This window comes from Musca autumnalis, unplaced genomic scaffold (genome assembly GCF_047663935.1).
Source record: "Musca autumnalis isolate F117 unplaced genomic scaffold, ASM4766393v1 scaffold_5, whole genome shotgun sequence".
Taxonomy (NCBI): domain Eukaryota; kingdom Metazoa; phylum Arthropoda; class Insecta; order Diptera; family Muscidae; genus Musca; species Musca autumnalis.
In genome coordinates, this window is record NW_027412088.1 from 176,748,600 (window position 1) to 176,771,032 (window position 22,433).

The window sequence follows — 22,433 nt, forward strand, 5'->3', positions numbered from 1 at the left end:
AGACGGAAGAACTCTTGAGGTCTTCTATAGACTGAAGACCTCTTGAGGTCTTCTATAGACAGAAGGCCTCTTAAGGTCTTCTTATATACACAGAATACCTCTTGAGGTCTTCTTCTATACACAGAAGACTTCTTAGGTCTTCTGTAGACATAAGACCTCTTGAGGTCTTCTTCAATACACAGAAGACCTCGTGAGGTCTTCTTCTATACACAGAAGACCTCTTGAGGTCATCTTCTATACACAGAAGACTTCTTAGGTCTTCTATAGACAGAAGACCGCTTGAGGTCTTTTATAGAAAGAAGACCTCTTCAGGTCTTCTATAGACAGAAGACCTCTTGAGGTCTCCTATAGACAGAAGACCTCTTCAGGTCTTCTTCTATACACAGAAGACCTCTTCAGGTCTTCTATAGACAGAAGACCTAGGTCGTCTTCTATACACAGAAGACTTCTTGAGGCCTTCTTCTTTTTATACAGAGAAGACCTCTTGAGGTCTTCTTCTATACACAGAAGACCTCTTGAGGTCTTTATCCTTCTATACACAGAAGACCTCTTGAGTTCTCCTTTTAAACACAGAAGACCTTTTGAGGCCTTCTTCAATACATAGAAGACCTCTTGAGGTCTTCTTCAATACACAGAAGACCTCTTGAGGTCTTCTTCTATACACAGAAGACCTCTTGAGGTCTTCTTCTATACACTTGAGGTCTTCTATAGACAGAAGGCCTCTTAAGGTCTTCTTATATACACAGAATACCTCTTGAGGTCTTCTTCTATACACAGAAGACTTCTCAGGTCTTTTATAGACATAAGACCTCTTGAGGTCTTCTTCAATACACAGAAGACCTCTTGAGGTCTTCTTCTATACACAGAAGACCTCTTGAGTTCTTCTTCTATACACAGAAGACTTCTTAGGTCTTCTATAGACAGAAGACCTCTTGAGGTCTTCTTCTATACACAGAAGACCTATTGAGGTCCTCTTCTATACATAGAAGACGTCTTGAGGTATTTTTCTATACACAGAAGACCTCTTGAGGCCTTCTTCTATACACAGAAGACCTCTTAGGTCTTCTTTAGACGGAAGACCTCTTGAGGTCTTCTATAGACTGAAGACCTCTTGAGGTCTTCTTTAGACAGAAGGCCTCTTAAGGTCTTCTTATATACACAGAATACCTCTTGAGGTCTTCTTCTATACACAGAAGACCTCTTGAGGTCTTCATCTATACACAGAAGACCTCTTGAGGTCTTCATCTATACACAGAAGACCTCTTGAGGTCTTCATCTATACACAGAAGACCTCTTGAGGTCTTCTTCTATACACAGAAGACCTCTTGAGGTCTTCTTCAATACATAGAAGACTTCTTGAGGTCTTCTTCTATACATAGAAGATCTCTTGAGGTCTTCTTCTACACATAGAAGACCTCTTGAGGTCTCCTTCTATACATAGAAGACCTCTTGAGGTCTTCTTCTATACACAGAAGACTCCTTGAGGTATTTTTCTATAAAAGGGCAAGAGGTCTTCTTTTATACACAGAAGTCCTCTTGAGGTCTTCTTGTATACACAGAAGACCTCTTGAGGTCTTCTTCTATACACAGAAGACCTCTTGAAGTCTTCTTCTATACACAGAAGACCTCTTGAGGTTTTCTATAGATAGAAGACCTCTTGAGGCACTATTCTGTAGACAAAAGACATCTCGAGGTCTTCTTCTATACACAGAAGACCTCTTGAAGTCTTCTTCTATACATAGATGACCTCTTGAGGTTTTCTATAGATAGAAGACCTCTTGAGGCACTATTCTGTAGACAAAAGACATCTCTTGGTCTTCTATGGATGGAAGACCTCTTAAGGTCTTCGAATAGACAGAATACATATTGAGGTCTTCCACGGACAGAAGGCCTCTTAAGATCTTCTGCAGACAAATGACACTTTGAGGTCTCCAGAGACAGGTCTTCTATTGACAGGAGACCTCTTGACATCTTCTTTTGAGGTATTCTGTAGAAAGAAGACGTCTTTAGATCTTGAGGTCGGCATTACTTCACTATCTGATAAGACTCCCTTGGGCATGTCTATAAAGACTTCCTTCAGCTTGTCTATAAAGACTTACTTCAGCTTGTCTATAAAGACTCACTTCATCACGTCTTTAAAGACTCCCTTCAGCTAGTCTATTAAGACTCCCTTCAGCTCATTTAAAAGACTCTCTTCAGCTCGTCTATAAATACTTCCTTTAGCTCATCTATAAAGACTCCCTTCAATTCGTTGGTAAGGACTCCCGTCGATTTGGCTCGTCTTGAAATACTCCATTTTTTCATATAATATTGTTGACCTTTGATCAGTATATTCTTCTTCTATTCGTTTGGATTGAAGTCATAAATAAAAAACAGATAAATTTTGTTTTTTATTGTTGGTTTATTTTTCCAATATTCCAACTACATATCTTCGATAGTCATCATCAGGGAAATGTTATCTTTAAAAACGCATAATTATTTTTATTAAAATATAAAACAATTATTAGAATAAAATTTACATTGTTGTTTCCTTATTTTATGATTCTAACAGCTTCTTCCATCCTCTTCTGTTGACAAGAACTTTCCAACTAAATTTTCTTGTGGTTTTCAATGACATTTCTGTATATTTGAGCACAGTGCTCGGTGTCTGTCTTATAATTCATTTGTTGGCTGGTTGGTACATTTACTAAGTAGCACTTCTAGCATGTATCTACGTCTGGAATTGTTTTCTTGTGCTAGAATGTCTACATCGTCGAAATTAAGTGTATGTCCTTCTTGTATACAATGAGCAGCGAGGGCTGTCTTTTGCTCTAAGGACTTGTGTCTAGCTTTTTGGTCCGACTTATGAGCGCTAAGTCTTGTTTTTAGTTTTGATTTTGTTGTTGCAACATATGTCTTTTGACATACATTGAACCCGTAACCATTGCATTTAATCTTATATACGAGGTTTGATTTGTCCACATGTTTGAATTGCTGATTTCAAATGTTGGTTGGTATTTTTCTCCGTTATACAGATTGGAGGCAGAAAATTTCTCTGAAAAGCCACGTAACCTACGTCCTTCACTTTAAAAGTTATGAGTAAAGTTCCATTAAAGTGTCCATATTTCGCACTGTGTGTCGTCTAAAGAAACACTTCGTATATAAATCCTTTAATCTCCTCCTTATATCACTGTGCCTCCATACGATTTCCCCACCCTTCTTCATGCTACAGATAATCGACGCTATGTTGGCAAATATTTTTCACAATCACTGAATAGGTCGCAATTTTATAATGTTTTTCTTTTCCATTTTCTGTTGTTGTTCCTGGCCCTATTGTTGCCTCTGGGGCTGATGTTGTTACTGTTCTGCACACACACACACACCAATTTTCGTTTGCAATTTGTTGTTCCCATTGCTGTGACAATTGCACATCTGCTGCTCACAAATCCTCGATTTGTGCACTTTTTTTGCTGTAAGTAAAATTATTGTTGTTATTGTTACTCTGTTGTTATTGTTGCTGCTGATGCCTGTCACAAATATTGATGATGCATTATCGTCGTTGTCATATGAAGGATTTAGCTAAAGTAATTCCGTACATCCGCATTTGAGAAGCGCATTGCAATAACATCATCGATGACAGTAAAATGGCGACACTACTTACATGCTTACAATGTCCGTCCGTCCGTTTGTCTGTCCGACCATACGCCAGGGGTTTTATACTACTATATAAAAAACAACAAAATTCCGTTCGAAGAATATCCTGCAGCAATGTGACAAGAGCTGTAGCAGCAGTAGATGTATTAATGCTGGTGAATGCATCTCAAGCCTGCAATGCAACAACGGCAGCAACAACTTTCATAGATTTGTGTTAAGTAACACAAAAAAGGGGGGATAATCAGGGAAGAAAGAGATTTTCTTAAGAAGGAAAGTTTTTTTTTTGGGATGGAGAGTTCATGAGAGTTGTCGACGACATAGAAGGGCATTATGTGTGTGAGGATTTTTATATAGGAAGGGTGTTTTTATGGATGACCTGTATGCAGAGAACTACGAATTGAAGGAATTCTCTGCAGGCGAAATGAAGAAGGCAATACAGACCTTCTTCAGAGATGAGTTGAAGGCTAGGTATGTGGACGAGCTGTCTTCAGCTCGACTCGTTGTTGAAAGAACCTTTTTAAAGGTATATTTCCGTAGACCTCCTAGATATAGAAGGTCTATCAAAGGTGCGCCGTATTCAAAATATCTATTAAATTCTAAAATTCTTCTAGGCTCAAAATACTTCAATAAATTATTTCTATATATGTTTCAATATTTTAATTTTTTTTTAAAAATAGTTTGACATTTATAAAAATTCTTCAAAATATTTTTAAACTATTTATATTTTTAAGCTATTTTAATATTTAATATTAATTAATATGTAATATTTTTCATTTTTAAGTATTTTAAAAATAGGTAAATATTTTTTAAAAATTTAAAAAATGTTTTAAATATTAAAATAAAATAAAAATATTTTAAAAATTTTAAATAATTAAACTATTTTAAAGATAAATTAAGAAATTTTTAAAATATTAAATACAATAATATTAAATACAATAATAAAAAATATTTTTAAATGGTTTTAAATATTTAAAAATTTTTAGATATTTAAAATATTTTTTAAAAGTATTTCAAAATGTTTTTTACACTGTTTGTTTAAATGTTTCAAAATAGTTTTAAAAATTTTAAAAATATTTTATATATTATTTAATTTGTTTCAATATTTTAATTTTTTTAATAGTTTGACATTTATAAAATTACTTCAAAATATTTTTAAACTATTTTATCGCCATATTTAACCTTAAACGAGGTCTCTCTGCAAAATATTCCAGTTTTATTATATTTAAATATTTTAGTATTTAATATTAATTAATACGTAATATTTTTAATTTTTAAGTATTTAAAAAATAGGTAAATATTTTTTAAAATTTAAAAAATGTTTTAAATATTAAAATAAAATAAATATTAAAATAAAAATAAAAAAAAATTAAAATTAAATTAAATATTAAATACAATAATAAAAAATATTTTTAAATGGTTTTAAATATTTAAACATTTTTTAGATATTTAAAATATTTTTAAAAGTATTTCAAAATATTTTTTACACTATTTGTTGGAGGGAGGTCTCTCTACAAAATATCCAGTTTTAATATATTTTTTCAAACAATTTTTTTTTTAATTTTAAGCAAATAAAATATTTTTAAATGTTTAAAAATATTTTTAAAAATTTAATAATATTTCAAAAATTTTAATAAAATTATAAAAAAATTTAAATATTTTGAAAATTATTAAAATACTTCGAAATATGTTTTAACAATTTCTTCGCTATATTTGATTTTGAGGAAGGTCTCTCTACAAAATATCCAGTTTTAATATATTTTGTAAAACAATTTTTTAAAAATCTTAAACTATTAAAATATTTTTAAATGTTTGAAAATATTTAAAAAAAATTGAATAATATTTTAATAAAATTATAAAAAAATTTAAGTATTTTGAAAATTATTAAAATACTTCAAAATATGTTTAAACAATTTGTTCGCTATATTTGATTTTGAGGGAGGTCTCTCCACAAAATATTCCACTTTTAATATACCTATTTAAATATTTTTAAAAATATTTAAATATGTCGAAATATATTCAGGAATAGGTAATATAAAAAAAAAATATTTTATATATTTAATTTTTAAATATTTTAAAATAAATAAATATTTGAAAAAAAAATATTAAAATACTTCAAAATATTTTTTTTTAACTATTTGTTCGCCATATTTGATTTTGAGAGTGAGAGACTCCCTCTCAATGAGAGACCTCCCTCTCAAATTCCACTTTTAATATTTTAAATAATAAAATATCCAGTTTTAATATATTTTTTAAAAATTTTAAACAATTGAAATATTTTTAAATGTTTCAAAATATTTTTAAAAATTTAATAATATTTTAAATATTTTAATAAAATTATAAAAAATTTAAATATTTTGAAAATTATTAAAATACTTCAAAATATGTATAAACAATTTGTTCGCTATATTTGATTTTGAGGGAGGTCTCTCTATAAAAAATTCTACTTTTAATATATTTTAAATATTTATAAATATGTTTAAAATGAAAAGTTATATAAATTTAAAAATATTTAAATTAAAATTACAAAAAAAATTAAATATTTAAAAAAATTATATTTTAAATAATTTTGAAAATTATTAAAATACTTCAAAATTTTCTTTAAATATGTTTAAGATATTTGTTCGCCATACTTGACATTGAGGGAGGCCTCTCTGCAAAATATTCCAGTTATAATATACATATTTAAATATTTTTAAAAATGTTTAAATATGTCGAAATATATTCAGGAATAGGTAATATAAAAAACATATTTTATATATTTAATTTTAAAATATTTAAAAATGCTTTTACAAATATTAAAAAAAAATATTAAAATACTTCAAAATATTTTTATTTAAACTATTTAATTTTGGGGGATCTCTAATTCCACTTTTAATCTTTATATATAAAACTCAATTGTCGTTTGTTGGTAATTGAATCAGTTGAAAACGGCTGGAGCGATTTGGATAATTTTTTGTGGAAGTGTTAGTCATAGTCCAGTTTAGGTTTTTATGCAAAGAAAAATTGGCCACGCCTACTTTTCCGCCCACTTTTATAAATATGCTATATCTACGAAACTACTCAATAGATTTTCCTGAACGTAGAGTGATGGCCCCCGGTTAAAATAGGCTACAAATTTGGTAGAATTTCGGATCGGGCGGGGTACCTCCCCTATGCCCTATTTTTGTAAAAATGTAATATTTGTAACAATTACAAATGTATCGCTTTGACAATTAATTTCCGAGTCAATGGCGATTTGGGGCATTAATAGTGGACAACGCCCACTTTTTAAAATATGTTATATCTACGAAACTATTGAATCGATTTTTCTGAAACTTTCAGCGAATGTACAGGGTTGGTCCCCGATAAAAATAGGCTACATATTTTTTGACTTTCGGATCGGGCGGGTACCTCCCCTATGCCCTATTTTTGTAAAAATGCAATATTTGCAACAATTACGAATGTATCGGTTTCGGAATTTATTTGCGAGTCAATGGCGATTGTGTCTCCAACCTTACGTACTTGAACTTAAGATCCGACCACGCTTACTTTCTAATTAGGTTATATCTACAAAACTACTGAAGGGATTTTCACGAAAATCGTGATATGTCTAAACTATTAAATCTTTATAAATAAAAATCAAATGTCGTTCGTTGGTCAGTTGAGAACGGCTAGCCCGATTTCGATAATTTTTTCTGTAAAATGTGCGCCATAACCCGACTTGGGTTTTTATACCGATTTTCCTGAAATTGTCAGAGAATGTACAGGGATGGCCCCCTCTTAAAATAGGCTACAAATTCAGTTGAATTTCGGAAGGGGCGGGGTACTTCCCCTATACCCTACTTTTTTAAAAATGTTATATTTACAATAATTACGAATGTATCTATTTTGAGGTTAATTTGAAAGACAATTGTGGTTGTGTCTCCGACCTTACCCACTTTTTTAGGATCCAAAGTCTCGACCACACCCACTTTTGAAAATATGTTACATCTACAAAACTACTGAACCGATTTTCCTGAAAATGTCAGGGAATATACTGGCATATTTTCTTGAATTTTGAAGGGGACATATTTAAAAAAAGCCTTACCTTTATGAATAAAAATCAAATGCCGTCATAACCCAACTTAGGTTTTTTGGAAAGAAAAGTTTACCACGCCCCCGAAAACAGATTATATATTTTATTGAATTCCAGAGGGGCGGAGTACCTCCCCTATGCGATATTTTTAAAAAAACGTTATATTTGCAAAAATTATGCATGTATCGGATTAAAAATTTACGGATTAATGTACAATCTAGGTACTTCTTTAGGGCCTATAGGCCCTACCACGCCTGTTTTTATTTTAATATGTCATAACTATTTACAATACTACTAAAGGGATTTCCATAAAATTTGCAGCAAAAGCTCAATGTTTGCCGTTGTTATGTATATTATATGAATTTCGGAAGAGGTGGGTTACCTTTCCCATGCCTTTCTGTTAAACGCTATATGTATAAGCCAAACTTATGATTATATCGGTTTCAGCATACATTTTGTTAGGCAACGAAGTTGTGTGCACACTAGGTATATATTTGGAGCCAAAATACCGAACCAGGCCTACTTTTTTAATATGTTATATCTTGAAAACTGATAACCACGCCCGCTCTTTCCAAAACATTATTTTTCCAAAACTACTGAACCTAATTTTCAGAAAATGTTTAGGAATGTCCCGTTTTCCAAAATGCTATATATTTGTAGACGAATTTCGGGGCCTATTATTTTATAATCGCTATATTTGCTAAACTTATGAGTGCATCAGGTTGCAAATTAGTTTTCGAGACAACGGTGGTTGCGCCCCCGATCAAGAAAAACTATATATTTACAAATGTGATTTAATGGTGAGGTTCAACGGTCCATCAGCCATGAGAAGCTAAAACATATATGTCTTAATAAGCGGGAGAATTCGATTTAACCATTTTTTTAACTTTTATAATTAGATCGCTTTAGGATAAAGACAGGGACATGGACGATAATAAATCCTAAAATTCACAAATTGGCGAAAAAATCCGCCAAAGTCCGCAAGAGAAAAGAAAGTTTAGAGACAAAATCTGTTGATAAATTTAAAATCCTTCTCGGTTTTACAATGGACCGAAGAAGTGAGGTAGAAAATACCTATTTTTGAATTGCCAAGCATAAAGTCGATTAAAAGCTGTCAGTAAAACTCATTACGACGGGCCAGCAACGCGGACCGGGGTCTGCTAGTATTTTAAATAATTTTAAAAATGTATAAAATGAAAAATTTAATTCAATTTAAAAAACATTTGAATAAAACTATAGAAAATTCGGAACTTCTTTAAATACTTCAAACTAAATTTTAAATATTTTTAAGAAAGTTATTCGACATACTTGACACTGTGGGAGGCTTCTCTGAAAATATTCCAGTTATAATATACATCTTCTTCTTTATTTGCTTATTCGATTTTATAATATTAGCGATCATACAATTACATAGTTTCTATTTTCATTAGATGTTATTTATGATTTGACTAAAGAGTTCTCTATTTCGTGATGTGTTGATAAGGTGGTCTGCGTTATGATATCCGGTCCATTGCTGTATGTGCTTGAGCCAGGTTGTTTCTTTTCTACCTCTGGAATTTCTACCTTCTATATTTGCTAGGAGAATTAATTGGAGTTGTTTATATTTGGGATTCCTCATAATGTGTCCTAGGATGCACTCTTTTGCTTTTTAATATGCGTTGTAGTTCTCGGGTGCGGTTCATTCTTCTGAGAACCTCTTCGTTCGATATGTGAGCTGTCCAGGGTATTTTTAGTATTCTTCTGTAAACCCATATCTCAAATGCCTCGAGTCTTTTAATGTCTACAGCTTTAATGGTCCAAATTTCAACTGCATATAGCAATACTGACCAAATATAATTTTTAACGAATCTTGTCTTCGTTTCAATGTTTATGTTATGGCTTGTTAACACTTTTTTATATTTGGAAAACGCGTCCTTTGCCATCTCTATTCTGTATTTAATTTCTTTGCTGTTGTCCCATTCCTCATTAATTAGAACTCCTAAGTATTTAAAACATTTTACTCTTTCAATAGTAAAGTTATGTATTTTTTTAAAGATGTGTCCGTGTGCGAATTCTTTCTACTAATCACCATGAACTTAGTCTTTTGGATATTAATTTTTAGCCCATATTTTTCGCTATATTCAGTGAGTCTGTTCATAAGACTTTGTAGTCCCGACATAGTATCAGCCAGAATAGTGGTGTCGTCGGCGTATCGGATGTTGTTCATATATTTATTTCTGATTTTTATACCTTCTTGAATATTTAAAAATGCTTCTTGAAATATTTTTTCAGAGTATATATTGAATAGTAGTGGAGATAAGACACATCCTTGTCGATCTCCTTTGGATATCATTATTTCTTCTGTTGTATCTCCGTTGACATCAATTTGGGCAGTTTGATGCCAGTATAAACTTTTTATGCATCTTATTTCTTTGTCTTCTATTCCAGCAGACTTGATTATTTCGATCAGCTTATCGTGTTGTACCGTGTCAAAGGCTTTTTCGTAGTCGATGAAGCATATGAATACGTCCTTCTGAACTTCCCGACATTTTTGTATAAGAACTTGGATACAAAACAAAGCTTCTCGTGTGCCTTTTCCTTCCTTAAATCCGAATTGTGTATCTCCCATTGATTTCTCGCATTTTTCATATATCCTATTATGAATTACTTTAAGGAATATCTTTAATGTATGACTCATAAAGCTTATGAGTCTATAGTCACTGCATCGTTTGGCATGGCTCTTCTTCGGTATTGCTATAAACGTGGACTTCAGCCAGTCTTGTGGAAATTGTCCTGTGTCATATAACAGGTGTTTTTTTAAGCTAGATAGAACTTTAAATTGTAAAAAGTAACACAAAAAATTAAATTTTGATGAAACTTTTTTTTATTTGTTTCAGTATACTCTGACAAATCATCATGAATAGACTCACGCTTGAACAACGCTACGAAATTATCCAAATTTACTTTGAAAATCAGTCGTCGATTCGCGCAACTTATGGACGACTTCGTCGTTGTTTTATAGCAAAATTGTGTTCAGCGATGAGGCGCATTTTTGGCTTAACGGGTTTGTTAATAATCAAAATTGCCGCATAAGGAGTGAGACCAATCCACAAGAGACCCTACAGACTCCATTACATCCAGAAAAATGCACCGTATGGTGCGGTTTTCACGCTGGTGGCATCATCGAACCTTATTTCTTCAAAAATGAGGCCGGAGCTCGCGTTACTGTCAATGGAGATCGTTACCGCACCATGATCAATGATTTTTTGTTTGAAAATATGGATGACATTGATCCGGAGGAGATGTGGTTTCAACAGGATGGCTCTACGTGCCATACGGCGAACGAAACCATCGACTTATTGAAATCAAAATTTGGCGATAAGTTGATTTCTAGAAGTGGACCTGTCAATTGGCCTCCAAGGTCGTGCGATTTGACACCTCTCGATTATTTCCTGTGGGGCTACGTGAAGTCACTGGTTTATGCTGATAAACCAGCAACAATTGATGCCTTGGAGGCCAGCATTGTTCGTGTTATTCGTGACATACGGCCAGCAGTGCTCGAAAAAGTGGCCAAAAATTGGACGTCCAGAATGCACTTCGTCAAGAACAGCCGCGGTGCCCATATGCCCGAAATCATTTTCAAATGTTAATGTCACGTATTGATCTTTCGAATAAAAAAAAATTTTTTGTGTTATTTTTTACAATTTCAAGTTCTATCGGGCTTAAAAAAAACACCCTTTATATGGTTGAAAAGTTTGGTAAATAGTTGTAGATTGTTTCCATCAATGAGTTTTAATATTTCTGAAGGTATCTCGTCAGGCCCAGTTGCTTTTTTGTCCCTTAAAGATTTAATGGCCCATTCTACTTCAGAATCCGTTATGCTCGTTCCAGACAATATCTGCGTGGATTGATTTTCGTAGCATGATCTTTTATCATCTGTAAAGAGCTTTTGTATATAGTCTTTCCAAATTATTTTTTTCTCGCTAATTTCAGTCACTATTTATTGCTCTCATTGTATAGTACAGCAGAAGTTGTTTTACGATATACACCAGCAGCTTCCTTTAATTTCTTGTGTAGGTGTAGGTTTCTCAATCTTTCTATTTCTTCGCACTGATTATTCAAATAAGCGGTTTTTGCAGCTCGTATGGCTGTTTGAATTTCTCTGTTGAGCTCCCAATACAGTTCGTAATTTGAATTTTTGTATTTTCGGCGTTCATCGATAAGGTGTAGAATTTCATCCGTTATCCAATCCTTATTCTTTGGTTTTGTGTAGTTTCCCAGATCATGTTGAGATATGGTGTTTATGGTAGTTTTAACTCTTTCCCATATATTTTCAACCTCATCAGCATTAATTGTGTTCAGTTGCAAGTTTAAGTTATGCGTTATATTACTTTTAATGAGGGGATTTGCAAGTTTTCCAATATCAAGTTTTTTACGATGTGTTTTTTGGGTTTAGATATAATCTTTGTGCACATATTTGCCATAAGAAGATTATGATCAGAAGGAACATCTGCTCCTGGGTATGTCGAGGCCTTCGTTATAGACGTAAAGTGGCGCGTATCTATGAGAATGAAATCAATTTGGTTTCTAATTGTGTTTCCTGTTCTATCTTGTGGCGATTTCCACGTGTACAGTCGTCTGGGGGGTAGGCGGAAATATGTGTTTGCTACTTTCATTCGGTGTTCTTGGCAGAATTCTATTAGTCTGTCACCTCTTTCATTTCTATTTCCCAATCCATACTGTCCACTTGTTCCTGGGACAGCGAAGCTTCCTACCTTCGCGTTGAAGTCTCCCTGAATAATCATTATTTCATGTGCTTTTGTCAGATTAAGGAGTTCACCAATTTCATTATAAAAGAGTTCTACTTCTTCGTTGGTTTTGTCAGCTGTAGGAGCATATACTTGCAAAATATTTATATTAAGTGGCTTGGCCATTATTTTTATCATCATGGTCCTGTCAGATTTTAAAATAACACTTGTGATACATTTGGCAATATGGGATTTGACAATTATTGCAACTCCGTTTCTATGGTTTCTGTTAAGGTTTCCCGAGTAATAAATTTTAAAATTTTGGGATAGAAATTCACCTGCTTCTGGCCACCATGTTTCACATACGCCGAGTATATCAATATTATGTCTTTCCATTTCATTAAGTGTGTTGGCTAGTTTGCCAGGCTCGAATAAACTGCGGACATTCCATGTTCCAATTTTTAGTTTTTGTTTTGTTTTACCTCCGGGGATTCTTAGCACCCTCGAGTTACCGGAGATTGAGGGCCGTATGTTTTGTGTTGTATTCATAATTGCATGATTTTGATTTGATTTTAATATACATATTTAAATATATTAAAAAAGTTTTTAATTTTTTTAATATAAAAAGAAAAAAATAATTATTTAAAAAATATTTTAAAACTTTCAAAAAATAATAATTTAAAAAATGTTATGAAATTTAAAATATTTCACTTTACTTTAAAATAATTAAAATACTTTAATATATTATTGAAAATAATTCAAAATATTTTTGGAAAAACATTAAAAATGTTCAAAAATAGTTATAATTTTTTAATATTTAAATAAAATATTATAGAAAATATAATTTTAAAAAATATTTAAAAACTTTATATAAAATATTTCAAAAAAGAAGAGTTTTAAAAATATTTTAATAATTAAAATACTTCAAATTATGTATTTGTTGAAAATTTTAAAATATTTTAAAAATTATTTCAAAAATTTGTAATAAATACATATATAAAATAGTTTAAAATTTAAAAAAATGTTTAAAATTTTTTTAAAAATATATCAGAAATATATTTTAAAATTTATTCATATCATTTCAGTTATAATATAAATATTTAAATTTATTAAATAAGTTTTTATTTTTTTTTTAATATAAAAAGGAAAAATAATTAAGAAAATATTTTAAAATTTTCAAAAAATATTAATTTAAAAATGTTATGAAATATGTATTTTAAATATTTTTAAAATAATTAAAATACTTCAATATATTTTTCAAAATAATTCAAATTTTTTTTAAATATGTAAATATATTCCAGAATATGTTTGGATAAGTATTAAAAATATTTAAAAATAGTTTTAAATTTTTTAATACTTAAATAAAATATTAAAGAAAATATAATTTTATAAAATATTTTAAAAGTTTATATAAAATATTTCAAAAAAGAATAGTTCTTAAAATATTTTAATAATTTTGAAAATCATTAAAGTACTTCAAATTATTTGTTGAAAATGTTAAAATATTTTAAAAATTATTTCAAAATATATATATATAATATTTTAAAAAATATTTTGAAACTTTATATAAAATATTTCAAAACATAATAGTTTTAAAAATATTTTAATAATCTTGAAAATAATTAAAATATGTACTTCAAATTATTTGTTGAAAATGTTAAAATATTTTAAAAATTATTTCAAAATATTTCTAATAAATATATAAAATAGTTTAAAATTTAAAAAAAATATTTAATTTAATATTTTTATAAAAACATATCAGAAAAAATATTTTAAAATTTTATATAAAAAATTAAAAAAAAATAAAAATATTTATATAAACTACTAAAAAAAAGAAAATTTTGAAATTAAAAAAAAATAATAAAAATCCGACACTCTTCTACTCATCTTTTGAAAAACTTCCTTTCTCGACTTCCTTACAGTCTTCCTCTCTATTTCGCCTACAAAATGTTTCCAACAGTTACTCCAATCCACTCTTCCACCTCCATAGAGAATTTTTAATAAAAATGTTTTTAATATTTTTGAAAAGATGTGAATAAAGTTATAAATACATTAATCTTTCAAAAAATTGTTTAAATATCTAATAATATTTAATTTTCAAAAAATAAAGTTATAAAAATATTTATAATTTTTTTTAATATCTTGAAAATAAGTATTTTATACATTTTTAAATATTTTAAAATATTGCAAAGTATTTTAAAAAAAATATTTCAAAATGTTTTTAAAAATATTTGAATATATAATAAAAATTCTTCAAACTATTTAAAAAATATTTCAAAATATATTAATATTTTTTAAATATTTCAAAATATCTAAAAATAGTTTTAAATTAAAAAATGCTTAATATTTAAACTAAATATTTCAGAAAATATAATTTTAAAAATTTATATAAAATAATAATATTGAATATTTATTTAAATATTTATATAAAATATGTTATAAAAATATAATAAAAAAAAATTGCTCTGTTCCAGAACCTGCAAGAAGCTACTATTTTTTACTACGATAACATTTTTTCCTTTATTTTATGGGAAAAAATAGTAAAAATTAGTAGATTCTTGCAGTTCTGGAACAGACCAAATATTTCCAAAAGAAAAATTTCGCATTCGAATGTATGAATTATAAATAAATAAATATTAAAAACGCCCTTCTCGTTGTTGTTGTAGCAACATAGGTTCGCAGAAGCATGGGTTTGATGCTAGGTTCACAGCCGCTAGCTGAAGCACTATAGTTTCGAGTCAATCCGGTACGTCAGAACCCGCTTCCTTGTCTTCTTACTCATTCAAAAACCTTCCAACAATTACCTCAATTCATTCTTTCTCCTCCATGCCAACTGTAGGGGACATTCATAGGATTTACATGACTCATACAAATAAACAACAAAAATATTGGAACTTCCACTTCTCCAAGTTTGTAATTTCATGCAACAGTTCCACTTGAATAAAAAATGAAACGCAAACGAATGACAACTGCCATACGAAGTAACGCATAGGGATAAGTTTAAGGGAATATAGTGGGGGGCGGGGGGAGGTTGGCGAAGAAAAGCTCAGAGATATTGAACAAATTCCCAACAAGCAGTCAGCGAAACTGTCACATCAATTTCTTTCGAAGTTGTTCTCATTTTATTATTGTCGCTGTTGTTTTTGTTGTCATCGGGGGAATATACTTAGAATAGTGTTGCATACAATTTGAAGATTTGCATTATGTAAATTTTTTTTTTTTTTTGAAATGTGTATGTAGTTTCTATTTCCTATTTATTTATTTCTAAAAATTTTAAGAAAATCAGAAGTTTTAAATATCAAACAAAAAAGCTTATGCATTTAAGGAATGAAATATCTCCCATAGATGCAACGTTTACCATTACAAACGATATTGGTTGGGTGTGTGGGATGTTAACTCGATTAATTCAATTAATTAAAAACTTTCATAAATAATAACCTTCGACCTAATAAGACAATATACATATATACATAAACTTCAGTTAGACATTGGGCTAATATCTAACTTAGGTGGATCAATAGGAAACAGTTCGATGACGAATCCTGTTGATAATCCAGAAAGAATTTCCTGATCGTTTTATATAACCCGTTATTCACTTGGTGATTCATAAAGCGACTCCCTTACGCTCCTCTATGAAGACTCCCTCCACCTCGTCTATAAAGAATCCGCTTCGCTCCTTTATAAAAATTCCATGCAGCTTGTTTATAAAGACTCCCGTCAGTTCGTCAATAAAGACTTCCTTTATAGCAAATAATTTAAGGGCTTTTACTCTGTGGTTGATGTAATTGGCGTGCCGAGAGCACGCCAAATATTTTCAAATTACGTATGGTTAAACTTGGTTTTTTAACATCGTGCTAAAGTGTGTCTTCCATTCCGAAGTTCTGAATCCATGGTATATTACAAAAAAATACTCAGCTGCTTCAATTCAAGCCAATTTTACATGCTTTATTTAGAATCTGGATATTGCTTGTTAAAAACTAAATTTAAAAATTAGAGTATTTAATTATACAATAAATTAACATTTAAATTAATTAAAATATTTCTTATATAAATGAACCATATAACTAAATATTATACTTAAATTATAATATAAAATATGATCTGTAACCTTAAACAAACTTCTTATCAAATAACCTACAGACCATTAACCTTGACCAAGTACTAAGAAATGTCTATGAATATATGGAAGCATAAACTTCTCGCCAACAATGTGCGAACTCTAACACCTTGTTCTAAACTTTATGAGCTTCAAGATATGGACAATAGATGCAGAAGGCATTATATGAAATAGTAGACAAATGTATCTTATCTTTATGGATATAAAAAAATTTCCACCACTACATTAACTGAAGTGTAAAAACCTTTAGCCCTTTTATCGGTAGTCACGATGTAGTTAAATCCATAACATCATAAAATTGTAACATAAGATAAGAATTCCCAAAACTTACTATAAAACATCAGCATCTCTATCGTACCAAACATCAAACAAAATTCGTCAACATGTCAAGAAACATAACAACTTCCCTCTTTCTGCTGCTGCTGGCAAAAGCTTGTTGGACTAGGCCAATACAATCATCATCCTCCACATCCCCGTACGAAGGACGTATTGTTGGTGGCTGGGAAACAGATATATCCTACTTTCCCTATCAAGTATCTGTACAAGTAATGGACACTCATGTTTGCGGTGGAACGGTAATTGCAGAAGATTTGATCTTAACAGCTGCCCATTGTCTTACACGCTTTAGTAGTCCCCAATATTATAGTGTACGGGCTGGTTCCAGCTATAGTTTTCGTGATGGTGTCGTAATACCAGCAAAAGCTATTAAAATTCATGAAAACTATAAGAGCAGTGAACATGATATAGCTGTCATAAAATTGGCAATGCCTTTGGTATATTCTACAAAAATTAAACCCATAACGCTGTGGAATGAAGATGTGCAAATTGCGGATAACACACAATTATGGGTTTCTGGCTGGGGTTCCCAATTAAGTTGGTATCCTCAGATAGCTTCTGTCTTACGATATACCTCAGTGAATAGCATTGATTTGGAGAAGTGTCGCCAAGCCTATAAAACTTTGAATAACATAACAGAGAATATGTTATGTGCTGGCACCACGGTTGGTGGTCGTGATAGTTGTCAAGGTGATTCTGGTGGACCATTGGTGGCCCGACACAACAACAATACAAAATTGGTTGGCATTGTATCTTTCGGTATGGGTTGTGGTAAAGCTGAATATCCTGGGGTCTATACTCGTGTACAAAAATATCACAAATGGCTAAAACAAACAATAAATGAATTGAAATAAATAAAAGAAACTACTAATAACTAATGGTTGATGGTGTTGTTGTACTTTCATTCACTTTTGGGCCTCCAGTCACCTTTCCATATCTTGCACCTGCTCCTTAAGATAATCCAAATGATTAACACTATCATTCATGGCATCATAGTGATAGTTGACATGTTGCAGAATCAACGACATCTTGTTGAGATTTTGGGCACTATAGTCCGAAACTATATCAACTTGGGTGAAATTTCTTATAGATTGTCCCAAGATCTGGAATGAGATGAAAATGTTAAGGCTTATTTTAAAGTAAAACATATTTTTAATTACCTCATTAGATTTGGAACTGCGTACAACTTGGCGGGCAACAGATCCCAAGTTATTGACATTGACTGCCACACGGGCACAAAGGCGTTTCTTGCTAAAAAGGAAAGGAAAATATATTAGGTATAATTTTAGTGTTAATCGGGGAATCTCCACAAAGAAAGTCTTTTTAGACGAGCTGAAGGGAGTTTTTATAGACGAGCTGAAGAGAATCTTTATTGACGAGCTGAAGGGAGTCTTTATAGAAAAGTTGATGGGAGTCTTTATAGACACTTTGATGGAAGTCTTTATGGACAAGTTGATGGGAGTCTTCATAGACAATTGGCGTCTTGATAGAGTCTCTATGGACAAGCCGAAAGGAGTCTTTATAGACGTGTTAAAGGGCGTCTAAAGAGACGAGCGGGAGAGAGAGTCTTTATAGATTCGCTTAAGAGAGTCTTTATAGACGCACTGAAGGAAATCTCTATAGAAGACCGAAATACAGATTTTATAAATAAATAAAAACATTGTTCCACAACATCCCATACGGGACAAGGGAGACTTCTCTCATAGAGTCTTTATAGACAAACGAAATGGAACTAAGGAAAGGGAGTACTTAATTCTGAGCTCCTATTAAGAAACCATCGCAATCCTTCTTTTACCAAAATACCGAAAATCGGGAAATGCCATACAATAATTCTATATTAAAATGTGGACCAATATAGCCGATTGTCAATAAGAAGTGGAATAACAAATGTGGGTTGATATTATTAAAAAACGACTTTGAAAGAAAGAGATTTTTAATTACGGACCATAAGAACTTAAATTTAACACGAATAATGCTGTGCAAATAGAAGGCTACACGTAAAACTATATAATTCTTGTTCATTTACGTGCAAGAATCCTTTTACCACTTTTTACTCGAAAAGTGTTCCCTTAGTTGCAATGCATCTCGACACTATTTGATATTTTGTGAGTAAAATAAAATATACACAAAATGTCTAAAAATGTACCACTTCGGTGGCCCCCTAGTCCATGCTACTTTTACCATTTTTAAAGTAAAGGAACACACAATTTTTAATAAACAAGTTCCTAATAAGCTACTGGCCTGCCGAATAATTTAGTTTATTTCTTGTGGTTCTATCAAAGACACTTACCAATCGTCAAAAAGGTGGCGAGCACTGCTACTTGATGCTGAGGCCATCTGAAAATAGAAGAGAAAGCATAAATGTGAATACAGATGGCGCCATAATAAATGAAATACCAAATTTATTAAGTAACCATCTATGGTTGGCAAATAATCGTTTTGCCTCTTTCTTCTCTGCTTTTCGTAAATAAAACATCTGATTTGGCGAAAGTAAAATCTCAGATATTACACTTAATTTTTTGTTAATTTAATATTTAATAATTATTGCAAATTATTTCTTAATGCTAATTATAGCTCTGTTCCTTTACGTTCAAGAATCTTCAAGTTTTACAACTTTTTACTCGAAAAGCGTTCCTTTACTTCTGACACAATACAAAAGTAAATGAACAGACCATATATGTTTACCTTGTCACTGTGCTCTGAGAAATCGTCTCTCTTTAAATATCTTTACAGTCACTCTCTTTGTAAGTTGGTTATTTTCTCGGCAAAATATTTATTTTTCCTTTGATTTTCAGCTTTTTTCATGGGTTTTTTATTGATTCCACTTATACCTTTGTCTCTACTTTGTTTAACCTTTTCCTTATCTCTTGATAAACCTTTGTCACAAAAAGAGATCTATAAATCGCTTTCTGTGAACAGGTAACACTAAACACGAATTTTGTTAAAGACAATCTCTGGAGTCTGTAGGAAATGTATGTCGGCGTGGTTTAACTTTAACGTTTTCTATTAAATTAAATTACATAAATTATGAATTGGCAATTTATGCCCGTAATTTCAACGTCTGGGTAAACGGGTAGGTAGTTACCTTTTAGTTATCTTTACCTACGCGTTTGGTAATTTCTACATGCCATTTACCGAGGCGTGTAAATTTTGAAATCATGTGGTAATATTGGTGATTTTCATTCATGATTTCGCAAAATCATTGCCACATAGAAGTGTTTTACAACTTTACAACACATTGGCAACGATTAACCAGGTAAAATCCTTGGTGTAAGTAACACGGTCGTTTTTGACTCGGTAACGTTACCTATGCGTTGAAATTATAAAATGTTGTTTACACGGGAGATATCTGTGAACTCATAGATAACTACGCGTAGAAATTACGGGCATTAACAATTAATTAAAGACAGGGAGGTGCTTAATTACACTCTGCAACACTGAAAATACAAACAACTTCTAGTGGACATTTTCTGAAAGTAGATTGACACTACAAAACCCCTAGTTGGGTTTCATGTTTTTAGATCGGGTTTTGATTTTATGGCCTCATCTCTACCGGGCTAAAACGACCCTTTTTTCCTTTTTACAAAATGCTGTTCGATAACAAACTTGCAAAGTAAAAGAGATAAACAAACGTTTGGCTATTAAAATAAATGGATATAAAAAGGGAAAAAAATTATTAAATAAATAATGGAAAACGGTAATGTAAGTAAAATAACTTATTTTGTAGTTTGTGGTGACTATTTTTTTATTTTAAAGGTATCAAATCCCAGCAAAAATGGTGCATCCATGGTACAATAATTCTTAGGTAGGCCACAGCTAACAGCTGATTACAATTTTTTTTTTTTTTTGTTATGGCTTAATCTGTCAAAACCGTGTTGACATGCAGAGTTGATATTTATTATTGATCAAAAAATTCAACTCTGTTTTGTTTTCATTTCAACATTTCGTTCGTTCTTCTTCTTTGTTTACTCATCCGTTATCATTCATCAAAACAATTTTGACGTTTTAAGCCATAGCGACAGGGTTGTATTTTTTGGCGATTCTCATACCTGGCCTACCTATGAATTATTGTACCATGGGTGCATCCATAGAGTAGGAGAAACACGATGTAGACGGCCAGGTATTCCCAACGATATCAATAATTATGTATGCCAAACATCGCCCTGCGTTCCAGTATGTTTTATATTTGTGCATTGGAAAGGGAATTATAGTTGTAGCAACACTAAGGGCCTCGTCACATAAGAGGCAGAAATGATTTCAGCCTTATGTACCGAGACCTTAACACGATAAGATTAAGTTTCAAAAGTGTTGCGGAGGAGGTACCTGAAGGATTGGACAGAGATAGTCCATTATGAAGTTGATCTTTTTTTGGGAGTCATATCTTTCCGATAGATATCGCGCACACTAGTCATTTCGGTGGGCCATCGTACAACTTTTGGACCAGTTATGGACTTGACCACGGAAATCATAATATGGCTGTAAACAGGACCACAACGAATAGCATCGGTACAAAATATTACGAAGGACAATTTTCGGACCAAATCGGTTGACCGATCGGCTGGTCAAAATATTACTAAGGTCCAATTGTGGACCGAATCGGCAGAGCCGTTCGAGAGTTAACTTGAGCTCCAACCATTACACACGATGTCACAGGGGTTTTTTTTGCACCTTTAAGGCTATTTTCTCAGGAAGTATGGACTTGCGCCTGAATTTCCTCACATTTTTGAGGCCTATTTTCCTCTTATTGCTCATATTTTTGTCATTTTAAATGGAAAATAAAAAAATGCTAGACACCTTTAATTGTTAAATTTAATCTTTTCCGCCAACTTCTTCTTCTTGTTTATTAAATCAGCTGACTTCTTGCAAGTTTTTACAAATTGCTGTTCGATAACAATCTGCAAATTTTTTGCTTCGAGAGAGTAAAAATGGTGGAGAGAGGTTACTGAGAACTTGCTGAGTATTTGCAAGTACTTTTCACTTGCGAGGTTATCGTACAGACCTATAATTTCTGGAATTAGGGTCAGTTACAGCCAAACTATTGAGAGTTGAACCAAGCAACCTTTCGCAAAAAATTCCAAATAATGTGCTCAGCAATTCTTCAGAACATTCTGAAACTGTAAATACTTATTTCATGTTGTTTAGGCGGGATTTCATATCGTACTTTTTACAAAACCTATTTCAAACAACATTCACAAAGGCTGTTTATTCTCATATTTGAAATTTCAATGTATTGTTGATATATTTTTCAAATTGTCGTTGAAAGACTTCAGGAGTTCTTCTGTTACCTACAGAGGACCTTAAGAGTTAATTTCATGTCTATACAAGACCTCAATAGGTCTTCTGTTGCCTATATAAGACATCACGAGTTCTTCTGTTGTCTATAGAAGGCCTCAAGGGGTCTTCTGCTGTTATAGAAGACCTCAAAATGTTTTCTGTTGTTTATAGAAGACCTCCGCTTGCCAAACACCAGTAAACAACACTCGTAAATAGAGGTTATTCGTTAATGGTGCGATAACATAGTGTTAAGCTGTTCACTTATAAAATGAAACCCTTCATAAAATACTTA

General features: G+C 31.5%; 2 protein-coding genes across 2 annotated transcripts; one reads left to right on the top strand and one right to left on the bottom strand.

Moving 5' to 3' along the window:
* The first annotated feature begins 16,342 nt into the window (after positions 1-16,342).
* Positions 16,343-17,721, top strand: LOC141387652 (trypsin-4). The gene has a single exon (XM_073957618.1). It carries the CDS (start codon positions 16,915-16,917, stop codon positions 17,719-17,721), a length of 807 nt encoding a protein of 268 aa, XP_073813719.1. The 5' UTR covers positions 16,343-16,914.
* Positions 17,558-19,764, bottom strand: BORCS7 (BLOC-1 related complex subunit 7). Its single transcript, XM_073957619.1, has 5 exons — positions 19,553-19,764; positions 19,158-19,204; positions 18,028-18,118; positions 17,767-17,970; positions 17,558-17,691 (listed from the first exon to the last, which is right to left on the bottom strand). The coding sequence occupies exons 2-4, from the start codon at positions 19,202-19,204 to the stop codon at positions 17,791-17,793; spliced, it is 318 nt and encodes a 105-aa protein (XP_073813720.1). The 5' UTR covers positions 19,553-19,764; the 3' UTR covers positions 17,558-17,691; positions 17,767-17,790.
* Positions 19,765-22,433: the final 2,669 nt, after the last annotated feature.